This window comes from Aulonocara sp. 'chitande type north' Nkhata Bay, linkage group LG23, assembly GCF_057382095.1.
Source record: "Aulonocara sp. 'chitande type north' Nkhata Bay isolate Kocher_YH1m ecotype deep benthic linkage group LG23, A_spYH_male_GT1.1, whole genome shotgun sequence".
NCBI classification, from domain to species: Eukaryota; Metazoa; Chordata; class Actinopteri; order Cichliformes; family Cichlidae; genus Aulonocara; species Aulonocara sp. 'chitande type north' Nkhata Bay.
This window is the reverse complement of record NC_141365.1, coordinates 21,105,308-21,120,786: the sequence shown is the minus strand read 5'-3', so window position 1 is coordinate 21,120,786 and position 15,479 is coordinate 21,105,308. Positions and strand designations below refer to the sequence as shown.

At 37.7% G+C, this 15,479-nt stretch overlaps 2 protein-coding genes across 2 annotated transcripts; both read right to left on the bottom strand.

The window, feature by feature from the left end:
* Positions 1 to 387: 387 nt before the first annotated feature.
* On the bottom strand, positions 388 to 6,491 carry f7 (coagulation factor VII). Its single transcript, XM_086283961.1, has 8 exons — positions 6,338 to 6,491; positions 4,929 to 5,092; positions 3,875 to 3,899; positions 3,496 to 3,609; positions 2,707 to 2,853; positions 1,871 to 1,977; positions 1,528 to 1,648; positions 388 to 1,269 (listed from the first exon to the last, which is right to left on the bottom strand). Exons 1-8 carry the CDS (start codon positions 6,408 to 6,410, stop codon positions 677 to 679), a joined length of 1,344 nt encoding a protein of 447 aa, XP_086140087.1. The 5' UTR covers positions 6,411 to 6,491; the 3' UTR covers positions 388 to 676.
* A 918-nt stretch (positions 6,492 to 7,409) lies between these two features.
* On the bottom strand, positions 7,410 to 13,911 carry f7l (coagulation factor VII, like). The gene is made up of 8 exons (XM_086283955.1): positions 13,766 to 13,911; positions 12,165 to 12,328; positions 11,947 to 11,971; positions 10,983 to 11,096; positions 10,767 to 10,907; positions 9,508 to 9,596; positions 8,855 to 8,975; positions 7,410 to 8,453 (listed from the first exon to the last, which is right to left on the bottom strand). The coding sequence occupies exons 1-8, from the start codon at positions 13,854 to 13,856 to the stop codon at positions 7,906 to 7,908; spliced, it is 1,293 nt and encodes a 430-aa protein (XP_086140081.1). The 5' UTR covers positions 13,857 to 13,911; the 3' UTR covers positions 7,410 to 7,905.
* Between the last annotated feature and the right edge of the window lie 1,568 nt (positions 13,912 to 15,479).

Genomic DNA, 15,479 nt, shown 5'->3' with positions numbered 1-15,479 from the left:
CCGGTGCGCCTCCTACCAAACAAACCTCTTGAGTTGTCCCTGGTTTTCAGGGGTCATTTAAGTCTTTCCCCAATAAAGAATATTTGCTTAAAGATGTGTTTTGATTCTTATGTATTGGCATGGTGTGGCGACTAGAATAGATCTCAGGGCTTCCCAAAGATAGCCATAGTAAGGTGTAAGGCAGAGATTTCCCTCACTAACCTCTGACACACACCCAATCATTGGGCCGGAAATATGATTGAAATTATTTATCAGAAAAAAAGACAAACAATGGTTACCCTAGCAGGTGTCCTCAGGATGGGAAAGGGGAGGGTTAAAATCGTGAATAGCTCAACATGGCAATTCTAAGTGTTAATTGTCATTCTGTCTACAAAATGCAATGAAAAATACATTCACAAGGCTCGTTTTAATTAAAAAAAAATCCAATACATTGTTCTATCATCTGTTCAGAGAAAAGCAGTAAAGCATCACATTTGTAAACGAATGTTTTGTGTTTTTAACGATTTGATGAACTTTCTTAAATATGCAGAACTGATCAATTGAAATCAAACCACCAAAATTTGTAAGCGAAATACTTTCTGCAAAGTTTTTAATGAGAATCTTAGCAGTCAATCAGAAAAGTGAAAACGCAGTATTTGGTTATATGAGCTATGCTAAGCTAAGTTAATCGGGTCTTTCAGGTGGTAAGGTTGTGCATCAAAGTCTTGCTGCTGTTCCTCGGTTGATCTGGTGTTGCCGTCCGGTTGTGGATCCACTCAAGGTAGTTGGACACTCGGGTGTAGATGCCATAGTTCCCCGGTCGGGCGCAGCCCTTCCCCCAGCTGACGATCCCCAGCAGGAAAGTTGTCGTCTTATACTGGGTCACCAGGGGTCCACCGCTGTCACCTTTACACGAGTCCTGACGACCCTCAATATATCCGGCGCAAAACATGTTCTGAGTGAGCACTACGCCACTCTCATCGACACAGTCCTGCGTGCGGATTCGCGGCACCTTCAGGCGTCGAAGGATCTGTGCGGTAGGCCCATTTTCGCTCCGCCTCCCCCAGCCACTCACTGTGTGCAGCCGGATCATCCAGAGCACACGGGTGGATAGATTCCATGTAGGTAGGCAGACTGGGACAGCATACTGGGTATAGATGATGGGAGAAGCCAGGCGGAGGAGAGCGATATCATTGTCTGCAGTGCTTGATACGTAGTTTTCATGCATGATAATCTCAGCCACCTGGATGAGCTGCTCGGTGCCTTCATTCACCGTAATGTCATGCTCACCTGACAGAAAGAAATATAAGGCAGCTCAGATTTAATCCTTTGAGCACAATTCAAAGTTAAATTGAGATTAATTAACAGTGATTTGAAGTATGCTTGTGTATTTTCATTGTCTAATGAAAAGATTTATAGACAGGTAGCCTCCTATTTTTTTTAGGGTTGTCATCATTTTAAGAGGTTTAGACTCCTGTCACTCTCCTGTTCTGCTTCATAAGTCAGGCTTGCTTGAACAGACGGCATATTTAACTATGAGAGTCATACCTGCAATGACTTTCAGGAACTGGACCACGATGTCTTCCATGCAATGAGAAGCTGTGATGATCCATGTAGGTTTATAAATCACTCCTCCACAGAAACCTTTTCCTTTATACATCAGCAATACCTTCACACAACACAAGAGCACATTTTGTCTGAGCCTTCAAAAAGGATAAAACACACAAAACTAAATTAATATTTGTTGTTCAGAACCAAAAACTGGTTTCGATAGAATCTAAGAGATTAGATACCCTTTTATGTTAGTGGACTCTCTGCTACCCTGGACGCTTAGTTAATAAAAAATCAGACATATTTAAACCGATGAACTCTTCCTTTATCTTGGGCCTACCTGCCAGGGGCATTCACCTTTAGGACATACAGTTCCTCCAACGATTCGGAGATGCTCCTCCTTTTCTTCACCCCGCAGTATGGGGACCATGCCACATGCTATCGGCTCTGAAACAATAACAAATTATTCATTATTAATTTCATTTTGCAAATAATATCAAACTGCAGCTCTGGTTTAACTTTTACTAGTTAAAGGTTTTACTGGTGCACTAGAACTACTTAAGTGTTCTAAGCAATTGTTTATACACTGATGACACACACATGTGGTGGTGGGGAGGTTGGGGGTATAGAGGGCTGGTTTAAAGTAAAACAGGAATTTCATAACTGTTTAGTGCAGCAGGGAGTCCAAAGGTTGATTAGTGAGGCCTGTATGAACAGACAGGATTTTCCTGTAAATATATAAACTTCAGCGCTATGATGTTCGTCAAACTGAAATACCCGAACAAATATTTACACACACACACACACACACACACACATTTTCTGCAGCCCTGAAAAATGTTAAAAAGTGATTGAAATTCTTTAATTCTTCAATCCTCTGATTGTTTACTAGAATCAAATGATTATTTTCCTTAATTAAAAAAATTTACATTTAAAGAATCATATACACACAGTTATGTAAAATATTGGTGTGATGGATAAACTAAGACAAAATAATTACCATTACCAGCATCTAAATGTTTTTACATATTCTAACCTATGTTTTTGTCTTTCATAGCAAATATGGGTTTTTAAAGAAAACTGTCATAAACTTTGTTATTGCAAATATGAAAACAATTGTGTTGAGAATCTACAAAACATTTTTCACATTTTGTTCTTTACAAATCACTGTCCAACCTTTTGCTATGCAACTCCGTCCATCAACATGGAGAAAGTAGCCGTCTGCACACGAGCAGTTCTGTTTTTTTTGGAACTCGTCTTCTTCACAGAAGTGCTCACATTCTCCGTTCTCCACCCAGCAGGTATCGATCTCAGCTTTCACCTCTAAAGAAATGTTCATAATTAAATTATGTAATTTGTTCATTTAATCACAAAAAAGTAAAAAGAAATTAAATTATACAAAAAGCAAATAACAGTTATTTCAATTACTTTTCAAGTAGTTTTTCATAAACTGGCGGGAGGAATAATTAATTTTGATAAAGTACATGTTAAATATTATATATAGCTTAAAAATAAGCCAAACACTTTGACTATTGTTTGATAACAATTTTGTAAGTCATATACTTAAATTTTATTCAGCATATGATTAAGTAAAATATTATAAATGATAATTTTTATTTATAATTATAATTATAAATAATATTGTAAAAATATTATTTTATATATAACTTTATAATAATAATAATAATTTAAATAATCACAGTTTTTCACCATCATGAATTGTGAATGTAATTTTAGTTTGCTGAGTTTATGAGATTTTGTGCCTTTATAATTGAGTGTTTCTTTTTCTGTCTAACAAAATAAAATTCCCTTCTGAAAACATAAACATGTTTTGCTGTTATTAACTGAGTGACGTTCATAGTTTAATTTTAATGAAGGCAAACTGCTAGCTAAGCTAATTTAAATAGAAAATACTTCACATTACAGCAGCCAAGTGATGTGAAAATGATCATATTCTTTGCTCACCAAGCTCACAGGTGACTCCATGGAACTCTGGCAGACAAAAGCAGATGTAGGATGAAGCATGAGTGGAGCAACTGCCTCCATTCTGACAGGGATTGGAAATACAGGGGTTTGGTACTATAAGACAACACAGAACACAATGATTTAACATGACTGTATCATATTACATGGTGTTATTGATGATCTCTATTTGGGAAAGCTGCTCTTAAAATCGACATTATAGTTTATATTTTACGTTAAATGTATTAAATCTAAACACAATTCACAAGTTGACTTGCTGGAGTTTCTGAAGGTGGACGTAAAATTGGTCTTCAAGATGTATGTGGTGCTGCGCTAAAAAAACATTTTATTCCAGCTACTTTTAACATGGGAAATTGCTTACCGTTGTATGTTTTCCAGAACTCATTCTGAGGAGACAACAATTACAGCAATGTGAAAAAAATAAACCAGCTATCAGACAGAAACATCGGGTCTCCAACAAAGATATGTAAAAGGCTGCAAATCTACAAGAAAAACACTTTAGCTGTGAATCCTGCAGATGTTTAGCTTCACATTAAGTTCTCTATAGCTTTGTTGTGTGTCATTTGCTTAGATTTGATCTGCATCTGCTTGCATCTGTGTTTTATCTTTGCGTAGTGCTTTAGTCTCTGCGTTATGTTTGTCTCTTCTTGGACAGCTTCTGTTTGTTTGTGGTAAGCCCGAATGTCTGTGTGGTTGTTTTGAATGTCTTTTAGCCTGTTTGTGATTATTTAGTGTTTTATAAGATTCCTTTGGCCCCTGACTTAAAATGTTCTTGGTTATCTGATTGGTTGCGGCCTACAGCTATTCACTAAAAAACGAAACTGCGATTTTAGGTTCAGATCAACTGCAAAGCTTTGACATGAACATAGTTTCTTAAGTATTTCTAGAAAATTTTACAAACTATAAATCACTGCCCCCTAACAGCCAATGGGATGGCTTCTTCCCTCAAGTTATAACTGAAAGCCAACATTAGTAAAAACATTAAGTTTTGTTTAAGTAAGTGAGAAATTGAATAATGCCCTCTCTATTCCTACAAATGACTATGATACGCTTGTCCTCAATTTCTAAGCATTGGCAGCATCCCAAGTATGTTGGAAAGTTAGTATAAAGCACATTTTCACCTCATGAGTTCATGTGGCCAAGTATTTGCCTCTGTTTGTGTTGCTAATTATGAATTGCTATCAATTTGCATGTTTACATGAATGATTGTCTTAAAACTAGTCAGTAATTTACTGAAATAACATGGCTTCAGTATTTAACAGCATTTAATTTAAGTATCAGTAATTTAAATCTATTCTTAGTTCACACATGACAAGTCCCAATACCATTTTTTTCCACCTGCTGTTTTCTCCTGTCATGTAAAACTCTTTTATAGAAAACATGTTCAGTGAAGTGAAAATTTAATTTGATTTTACCGTGAGCTCGGTGTGCTCAAACACCTCCCTGGCCTCCTCGTAGGTGCACTTCTCCTCTATACACTCCCTCCTCAGGTCTCCCATCTGCAGCTCCTCAAACCAGCCTGAGTTATACCTCCGAGTCCGAACTAGAACGCCATTGGCTCGATCTTTATCCAGAAAGACTGCCCAACATTTGAAGAAGGGGAGAGTTCATCAGAATAGTTCTGTCTCAATCAGAGTTGGTCATCCAATTCAATTCAGTTTTATTTATATAGCACCAAATCACAACAAGAGTTACCTGAAGGCGCTTTATATTGTAAAGTAAATGTCCTACAAGACTGAAATCTCTACATGTCTATTGCATTGTTTTTAAATTTGATTCTGATCAAAGTTCATCTGAAGCCTTTGTAAAGTCACTGATCACGTATGTTATGTATAATTATTTTTACAATAAACTGCTTGGTTTCCATATCTCTGACATGTTTATTTATACGGGACAATGCATTTTAATTACCATGAGCACCTTAATAAACAAAGTAAATGTGACGTAACCATAAAGTCTAATTTGCATTTGTGGCTCTTTGCAAAATTGATGGTTTTCATAAATAATTATTTGAAAAACAAAAAACAAATCTACAGAAAACTGAACATAGATGAATAACATAAACAAAAATATACTGATATGACAAATAAATGTTAGACATTAAACATTAAATCATTTATAAAACCTAACACATTAGAAATGACTAAAACAAACCGTAGAGTAAAAATCTCAAACTTTACTGCAATAAAGTAAAGTGCTACATGTAAGAAATAAGAGGCAGCAAATGATGACGCTTTTCTTTAAAAAGGTTCACTGATTATTATCTTAGTTGTCAAATAATAATTTGTTAAAAACTGATTAAATAATCACTGTGGTTGTTTATTTTTACCCACATCCAGTCTCATAACGATAAATATTTGCAATTTTTTCATGATATTTTTGGTTTTCTGTGGTTTCCATTTTCTTTCTGTTTGTTTTTTAAATATAATTTTATTTACTTACTTACTCACTTATTTATGTATTGATTGGTTTATTGTACAGGTGACTTAAACTTTTTGCCTCCCCCCCTTTTGGGGTGGGGGGAGGGGCAGATGAAACCTTGTGTTTCTAAACACACTTGTTTTTAAGCATATACTGTCCACCTTACACTGCTTTAGAAGCTCCACCTTACAATCAGTGTTTTTATTTGACTCTGCTGTTCCATACTGTGCATCAGATGTCACTGTTAACATGTTAATATTAGCTCAAAATGATGGTCATTCTCGTCCCTCTCACGACAAAAACAGACCTATGATTAAGTGGTTTCACCTCCATGTCACTGCTTAATCCCTGAGCTAACTAATCAATCAATCAGTGATCGATACGCGTAAACGTGTTAGCTCACCTGAAGCCAGCTGGCAGCTGTGGAAGCTGAAGACGAAGATGATGAAGACTTTCAGCCACATAGTTGATTTCATCAGAAAGTTGCTGTGCTGTGTCTTTGTGGGGCTTCGGGTCCAAAGTCCGTCCCTCCTCCTGCTGGTGGTCACATGATCAGTGGAGAAACCTGAATGATGAAACTCTGACCCAAAATCACTGAAAGTTTCTGCCTCCAGATTCCTGATTATCACTGTTTCATTGGTGAATTGGAGAAATTACGCAAACGCAGAGTTTCTTTTGTGTATTTCTGATATTTCTGACATAGACTTCAAACACCAAGCAGTCAAGCAGCCTACACGAGTTCAATATTATTCTATTTATTATAACGTGAGGCTGTGTATGTATGTATTATACTTACACATTGTTTTGTCTTGTGTTTAGAAGGTTATTAGACTAAAATCATTCAGTCAAAAGAAGGATTTGACTGACTTGGCTTAATTTGTTAAACTCAACAATAAACAGATATTTGCAGCCAATATTCCACAGTCAGTGTAAACAGAAAGTAACCACTGTTTCAGTTCTAAGATTTTATTTATCAGAACGTAGTGAAAAGTAGACCTTTGCAGGTCTTAGAATTAGATAAATACAACAAAACAAATTACAATGTCATTGTATATTCAACAAGTATTAAGACAAAATGCAGAAGCAGTGCGTGAAAAACTAAGTACACTATTACTTCTTGTATAGGAATTACGAAAGTAAGTAGAAATTAGGTGCTCATAATCAAATGCACTTGATTATTAATTATTATTATTAACCCTCACATGGCAGCACATGTTTGGATTCACAAAGTTTCACATGAACATACTACAACACTTCTGGAACAGTGGTTCATTTGTTTGTACACACGGTCTGAGGCAATTTCAAATTTGTTTATAAAGAACAAACAAATTCACGTAAGAAAATATTGATAAATCACTGATTTGTGTGCATGAAGGACCCACTGTTACTAAATGAGGCCTACTGGTCCTACGAACAGAAGCACATCTACAACAAAATGGCTGAAAAGTGAGTGAGGGGCATGAAAAGAAACGAAAAACACTGAACTTCATCTTTATTGTCAAAAAACAACATTTCAACATGTCGAGTGAACTGATGTCTTTGCATCTTTTAGATTAAACTGATTGTTGGTTGATGGTTTACATTTACCATCACTATAGAAAACTTCAAAGTTTCTAGCAGATTAATTTATATCTAAAAATACAGGCCATTAATTTACTTGAAAAACAAATAATTTTTTAGTTTGTTGATTTTGGATTTTTCTCAGGACCAATTTTATTGTGATGATATTCCTCCAGCTGACAGTCAAAAATTCTTTTTTTGTTCAAAAAGCTTCTGAAACTACATCTCTGGCATTTTTTAGGTACATGAAGGTGTGGAAGTTAAAGCTATTTGAGCACAGCATCAGAAAATGAATATTATTTTTATACATTTGTGGCTCCTTCACAGTGATTACTGATCTAATGTTTCTAACACTGGATTCTTACTCTCTTTAACTCTTGAACTGCGTTGACACAGTGACTAAAACCAATTTTAGCCAGTTGCCATGATATTCTCAATCCAGTCCAGGAAGTTTGTGACCTTCGTGTAGACGCCGTACATGTTTTCTTGGCCGCAGCCTTTCCCCCAGCTCACCACACCTGTAAGGAACCAGGTTTTCTTGTAGCGTGTCACCAGTGGGCCCCCGCTGTCACCCTTGCAAGCATCCTGGCCACCACGCTTGAAGCCAGCACATATCATGTTCTTGGTGATGTTGAGCCCGGTGTGGAGGCGGCACTCCTGCACCGGGACCCTCGGCAGCTGCAGACGCTGCAGGTATCTTGAGGTAGAGCCAAACTCTGCCAGACGACCCCAACCAGACACAGTCGAGTGGCGGATGCTTGCCAGCGTCCGGGTGAAGGTGCTATTGCGGGCAGGAAGGCAGATGGGCACGACGTGGCGGCCCAGTTTTACTGGGCGGTGAAGTTTCAACAAAGCCAGGTCGCTGTCGGAGCTAGTCACGTTGTAGTCTTCATGGCACACAACTTTGAGCACCCGCCGCCACTGTTCTGTTTTTTCCTCTTCCCATATGTCATGCTCACCTTGAAAGCGACATTACTTTTAAATGCTACATTGAATTTGGAGCCAGAAGAAAAGTGAGCAAACTGAAAAAAAAACTTGAACGACAATTAAGTTGACCTAACATACATAACATACAGTTGACTCACAATATCCACTATGTTAGCAAAACCCATATACTGTTAGATACATTTTCAGAAGCTAGAAAATGACACCTTTCAAATTAAATCAAATATTTTACATTGCATACAATGCTTCAAACAGACAAAACAGCCTATAAAGAGGTATGGACATTAAATAAAATGCTATCTGTAACCCTAAAATGAGTCAACATTGACCTGGTGAATGTTATGTGATTGAAGGAAGTAAGAGAGGCCAGACTAGAAGCCAGAATTTGAAGTTACCATTTTTCTAATTGTCTTACCAACAACGATGTGGAGCACGGTGCTAGGTTTTTGATAAACACAGTGAGCTGCAGTTAAAAGCCATCGATCCGACAAGACGATGGCACCGCAGAAGAATTGGTTATTTTCAGCCAGAAGAGCCTGAAAAAAGAGATAAAATACATACAAATCTGGATTCATCTCCCTGTTTACACTGATTTTCAGTTCAGTCCTTGTGTAATTTGGCATATACTGACAGGCACCCTTCCACTGAGACCATTTCTGATGAAGCTTCAGTGATCATCTCCTGTGTCAGCTCTTTTTTTTAATTTTCCTATTTCTTAAGTTTTAGGGATATGATACCCTTCATCAGCTGTAGATTTTTTTATTTATTTTTTTATTTTTTTGCCTTCCACTTCCCCTTCTGGCCATTATTTGTCGATTATCCTCAAATTTGTTTGATGCGCTGCACAGCATGCTGAAGTATGTCAAATCTTTTGGCTAATAGCTATTTGCTAGTGGAAAAATACTATTTCATGCCAATCAAACTGTGTTATTTTGTGACCACTTTTATGACAGTGTTGTTTCTACAAAACTTTTGCACAATACTATATGTGTCTCTTTATGTATTCTAGTGGAAGATTGTGTATCTTAGCTCATTTTACTGGAGATGGGGCTCTATTCAAAGACTTACCTGCCACGGACAATGTCCTTTGGGACACATTATCCCATTAACAACCCTGGGGGCAAAATGTACCTGAGGCCTTCCGCAGACCACAGCATCTGGACCAGACAGTTAAGAAAGAAACCAAAAGTCAGCCTTTTGCTTCTGACACCCTGAATGATGCTCAGAGACACACAGGAATTAAAATCAGTCCAAACTTGTGATATCTAAGAAACTTAAAAGCAGTTTTTTGGGTGTAAATATCTGCTAAGAGGTTAATATACCATTCCCGAACCCTCTGTGAATGGCCCTTATGGCCATTGATCAATGGTCTTTCATCAATGGGCTGTGATCAGTGGTTATTGATCAATAGTAATGACAATTTGCATATTAATGGTCAAGGAACTGACCTCACAGCCCATTGTTCATTCAGTGCTAGTTTCAGTCATTGTGCAAATGTACTGTTTATAAGATTGGGGAAACCTGCAGTCAGGTGAGATTGAAGAAGTTACTTGAATGAGTGACGAAACGTTTCTCCCACTGAAAATGTTACGTCCAGATGAACAGAATCAACTGTTTGGGATTTCATTACCTGGATGATTGAGCATGCATCAAGACTAGGTCAAGATGTTGTAGGTAAAGGTGTTGCTTAGCACGTGAAACAAATCAATCAAATCAAGGTGCTGTGATGTCCCTGCTCACAGGTAACCTGTACAAATCTAAGAATGTTTTTTTTTTTACTGTCTTCAATCAAGGGCGACTTTAAATTCATCCATGAGCATAAAGCAAGCCGATTAGAACTTGTAAAGCCTGTATTTTTAAAGTATTTGTGTTGGGTCTGCGCTTCCACAGGCCCTGCTAGTTTAGAGACTTATTCTCGTTAACGGCTCTGGGAGCTGAACGCTCCTCACCTGTTCCCTAACCAGCGTCAACCAACCAGTCTTCCTCGCAGCCTTTTATTTCCCCGACACACAGTTTACACAACAGTCACAGTACACACAAGCACCTCCCATTGTAAAACCACCCTATGGTTCTAAAAGATAAGACACTGTGTGTGTGTGTGTGTGTGTGTGTGTGTGTGTGTGTGTGTGTGTGTGTGTGTGTGTGTGTGTGTGTGTGTGTGTGTGTGGCTGGAGAGGTGGTCAGAGACACAGGAATGTCTTTGATTCCATAGTTTGAACTAAGACCTACAAATTTAAGTAACACAATGACAACATTTAACAATTTGACTCCAACAATTTGTACATGTGATTTGCACTGTACTTCATAAGTGTGTTACTGGCTCAGACCTTCAGGCATGCAGGTACTGTTGTCCAGTTCAAGTCTGTATCCCGGAGCACAAAAGCATATGGGAGAGCCATCCTGAAGCTCTCTACAGAAATGTTCACATCCTCCATTTCTGTAGCGACAGCTGGGGGTGTTTGAACGCACTGCAAGGGAACAATGATAACACTGACTTCCTCTGCACCAATTGAAAACATCAACAGACTTTTTGGACTTCCAACCTTTTTCGCAGTTGTATCCATGGAAACCTGGTGGACATTTGCAGATATAGGTGTCGATGTTTCGAGTGCACGTCGCTCTATTCTTACAGGGAGAGGACAAACATTTGTCCACAGCTGCAAACAGGAAGTAGCAAAGATTTTTATCAAGCATTTCAACAAATGTTTGGAAAACTGAGCAATGTCTTGGTTACAAGTTGTCATGGTCCTGGGCCATGTGGGCCCAGTATTCTTAGTTCCTTGTATTTTTGTATTTCGTTCCTTATTTAGGCCATGTTTTCTGAGTTGCCCTGTTGTGTTGTTCCCTAAGTGTTTTCCCTTCATGGCTTTTACCCCCTGTGTGCCCCTCTGTGTATCTGTGAGCCCTCGTCTCTCCTTATGTTTTATTCCATGTGTCCCCTGCCCATTATGTCTAAGTTCTCCCCGTGCTCTCTCTCCCCCCTGTGTGCCCTCTATGTATTTATGAGCCCTCGTCTCCCTTTGTGGTTGTTTCATGTTTCCCCAGCCCGTTATGTCTGTGTTTTCCCGGTGCTCTCTCTCCTCCTGTCTGAACCTCTGTGCCTGTACATGTCATGTTCAGTTCACCCCGCCCTGTCTCGTTATGATTATCAGTATCACCTGTGTTCCCCGTGTGTGCCCACTTTCCTCGTTTACCCTCTGTGTATTTCTGTCTGAGTCTCCCTCTGTTCGGCGTCGCGTTCTCCCTCATGTTGTGTGGATCTCCCTGTGTCTACCTTCGAGTATTAGTTTACGTTTTTCCGGTTTAGTTTTGCATGTCCTGTATTCTGTCCTGCCAGCATTAAAGCTGTGTTTCTTAAGTTCATCCCCGTGTTTGTGAATATTGCTATTGGGTCCTTCTCCTGCCTGCCACACAACGTATCATGACACAAGTGCGTAAAGAATTCTAGCACTACTTTATTTGCAATGTGTTTATAATGTTCGAAATGTCAAAGCTCAGACTGAGTACCTGTGTATGTCCTCCAGAAGTTCTCCTGAGTAGACAGAGGACCCAAATTCAGTAATAGTTAACAAAACAAATATAAATAAAATAAAAACCATCAAATTCTGTCTTTCAACTACCACCAGCACCATCCATTCTTATGTCACTACCTTGACTTCAGTAATAAAATTTGGTACCAAGTGTTGTGGCATTTTCAATGCTTTTGTTGGTATCTTGAAACTGACCAGCTGTTGTGGGTGGGCAAAAATCTCCCTGGCCTCCTCATAGGAACATTTCTCCTCGATGCACTCACGCTCCAGATTGCCTGTCTTGATTTCCTCCAGGAAAAAGTTTGCTCGACGAGTTCGATGGAGGAAACCGCTGGCCTCAGACTTTTCCAAACCCACGCCTTTGTGTAGAAATTAAACAGAACGACACATGTCTACACAACTGGAGTTTGACATAAGAGACATTAATAATGGTGTTTGCATAAGTTTCCTGTATGTTTACTGATATAGTTATTCAGGGTAATCCTGTATTTTTCTGTGATGAAAATCAGTCTCAATTCCATATTAACTTTTAAATCAGCATGAATAATGTATTTGTTTTTGCTTTGGAACAGTTTAGCTGGGGTGGATACTGATAGACTTAGATAAGTAAAACAGTGAGTAAGTACTATTAGTTCTGGTTATAAAAAAAAAGATGAGAAAAATAAAATAACAAATTGCTTAACCATTTCACTCAAATAATTATTTAAAAAACATCTTTATAGATAAAAAAAAATGAAAAGGAAGACATTAAAGATTTTATTTTCAAATATTTTGCTAAATTATTTTTCATTAAACTATATTTTTAAGTTAATAAGAATAATAAAATACACACATAATGTGCTTTTTACACATAATTACACAGTTAATAGTGGTATACAGTTGAAAGATGTTTGCATTTTATTCTTGTTAATTTGACTGTTAGCATGACTTGGGACCGAATTAATATTGTTTTGCTATTTAAATGCAAACCAGGTTTAAAAAAGATAATATATTTTACATTTTATCTACAGCATAAGTTTTATCACAAAAAACATTGCTGTTAATATAATATTGGCAAACAGGAAAAGCCAACACATTTAGAGACTTTTTATGTGTTTTTCCCTTGTTTGTTTTGTAACTGATTTGACTTCTGTAAACTGTCACAAATGTCCTCATATTTCTATATTTATAATGCTTTGTTTGCATAGTTAAACACTTCTTAAAATGTTGTAAAATATAATCTTTCATCATTTTACTTTTATGCGTTGTACTTTTATTCTTTTTTTTTAAATTTTTAAATTTTTAATCATAGTCATTTTTTAGGTAATATAAATATATATTATACAATATTTTGGCAGTTGGTCTTTGGCTATAATAATACCAATATCACTGTTTCACCTGCTACAACAAAAGACTTAAGACCTAAATGTACATGAATACATGGCTGAATAAATATAAATAAATAATGTTCATGTTTTATGTTATTTATTCTGAGCTAGAAATTAGTTTCATTCCTGTTTTTTCTAACTGTTTTTTCTTTTTTGTGAAAGAATAATATGCCCTCTCATATTTGAATGAAATAAAATAATCTTGAGTCTAAGTTTATTCAGTGTTCAGATTTATCTTCCTGAAATTTATCTGTAGTGTTTATCGCTTCCCAGTTCATTACAAACCAACATGCTAGCATGACTTTAGCCTCCCGATGTTGTGGAGAGCTGCTCAGAGCTGTGGATGCCTGTGTGCCATCCCTAACAGGTGGAAACAAGTACAGAAAAAGACAAAGAAAATTTCCAAGATAGAGAAGACATAAAACTGACCTTCAGGGATCCCAGTGCATGATGGGATAGAAGCGATGATGAGCAGTAGTAAGACGAAGAGATGCTTCGTGTCTCTGCTAATGGACTCCATGTTTGTTCTAAACTTATCAAAGGATCAAAGGTTGAGAACAAACAAACTACAAACCAGCCCCCCGCTAAACCCCCAACAGTACAACAGCAGGCTTTCCCTATCAGGCTGATGAATGTGTTTTCCTCACAGTTTAATAACAGGTAAATAACAATAAAGAGGAGGTTTAAACTACTGACTTTACAGATTCTGACTAGGTGATAAACTCATGACTTCTAAATGTACTGCAACTCCAAGTCTGGGGCACACTTTAAACATACCATGATATTTATCACTGATTGGTTGGTGAAGTTGTGAAATGAAGACATGGCGTTAACCAATGAGCACTCCCTGGTTAATCCTCCTTTCAGACTTTTAGCAAGACCAGAATTCACAAACTGATTTCCTGCAGATTTTATAGGATTGAAATTCCTTTTGGAACCAACTCACCAAAATGGAGTTCAGACTTTTCAGATAATCTGTTAGTATTATTGATTATTGATTAGATCATTTTATTAAAATGGGGTGGCTGTAGCACAGAGGGTAGAGTCGATCATCAGCAGGTTGGTGGTTCGATCTCTGGCTGCTCCAGTCTGCCAATAGCCTGTGTCAAGATGCTAAGCCAGAGTTCTCCCTGATGCATCCATTGGAGTATGAATGTTAGAAAGCACTTATGGTGACTCATGATAGATGAACGTAGTTGTATGTTCAGTGTCAACAATACAAGTTGTATAAAGTGCTTTGAGTGCACTGTAGAGTAGGTACAGCCATTTACAAAAAGGCCGGAGGTTCAGTTCAGAAATGCTGAGATGAAGCTTAGCAGACAGCTAACCACCATTAGCCTGATATCTCGGACTAATACAAACTCTGAGCCTCAATACAATTTAAACAGGTCAGTTATTAGAAAATTCAACCGCATCCACCTGTTAGGAAGGGACGAATTAGCTATCCGGTTGTTCAGTCTGACGTCACTAGCCGTGTCTGGGTCTAAACTCCGCTGCAGGTCCATATATCAAACGATCACTATGGCATTACTGAGAGTTGAAAAACTGTCTAAAGTCTTTCATCTTTAATAAAATGATCAGTGTTCTGCTCTACCAGGTGTAACAATTGAGTTTAACATCCAGGCATCCATGAAAACGGAATTTATGACATTTAACGGAGTTAGAAGTTAGCAGGGAGTTAGCTCGCTAGCTTCTATCTAAATACAATATAGCATGTCCTGACTGCGGGGTTTTGGAAACAAATTAAAACGTACAGCTCTGTTATCACTTCCAGCATAAATGAAGACAGAAAACTAAACAGCAGTGACGTTTGTAGGGTTACTGAAGTTGGGCTAGCTGGTATATAATGATGTGCTACGTGACCGCTAGCAACACAGCTATGTTAGCATAATATAAACAAGCTAACTTTTTTCCCACTCGATAAAAGTTAACGTGAGTGTTCTCGGTGGTCAGGAACAAATGTAATCGCATGGCAGGATGCTGTAAAAGGACCAAACTTCAGCCAGGAGAACAACTGAGATAATCCATCCTCAATACGAGGTTAGTCATTCATGGGCTGGGCTGTAGTTACATCCTAAGGTTTTAAAAACTGAGCTTAAATAAATGATTAGCGGTAATAAAAGCCGAGGGAGGTCAACAGGGA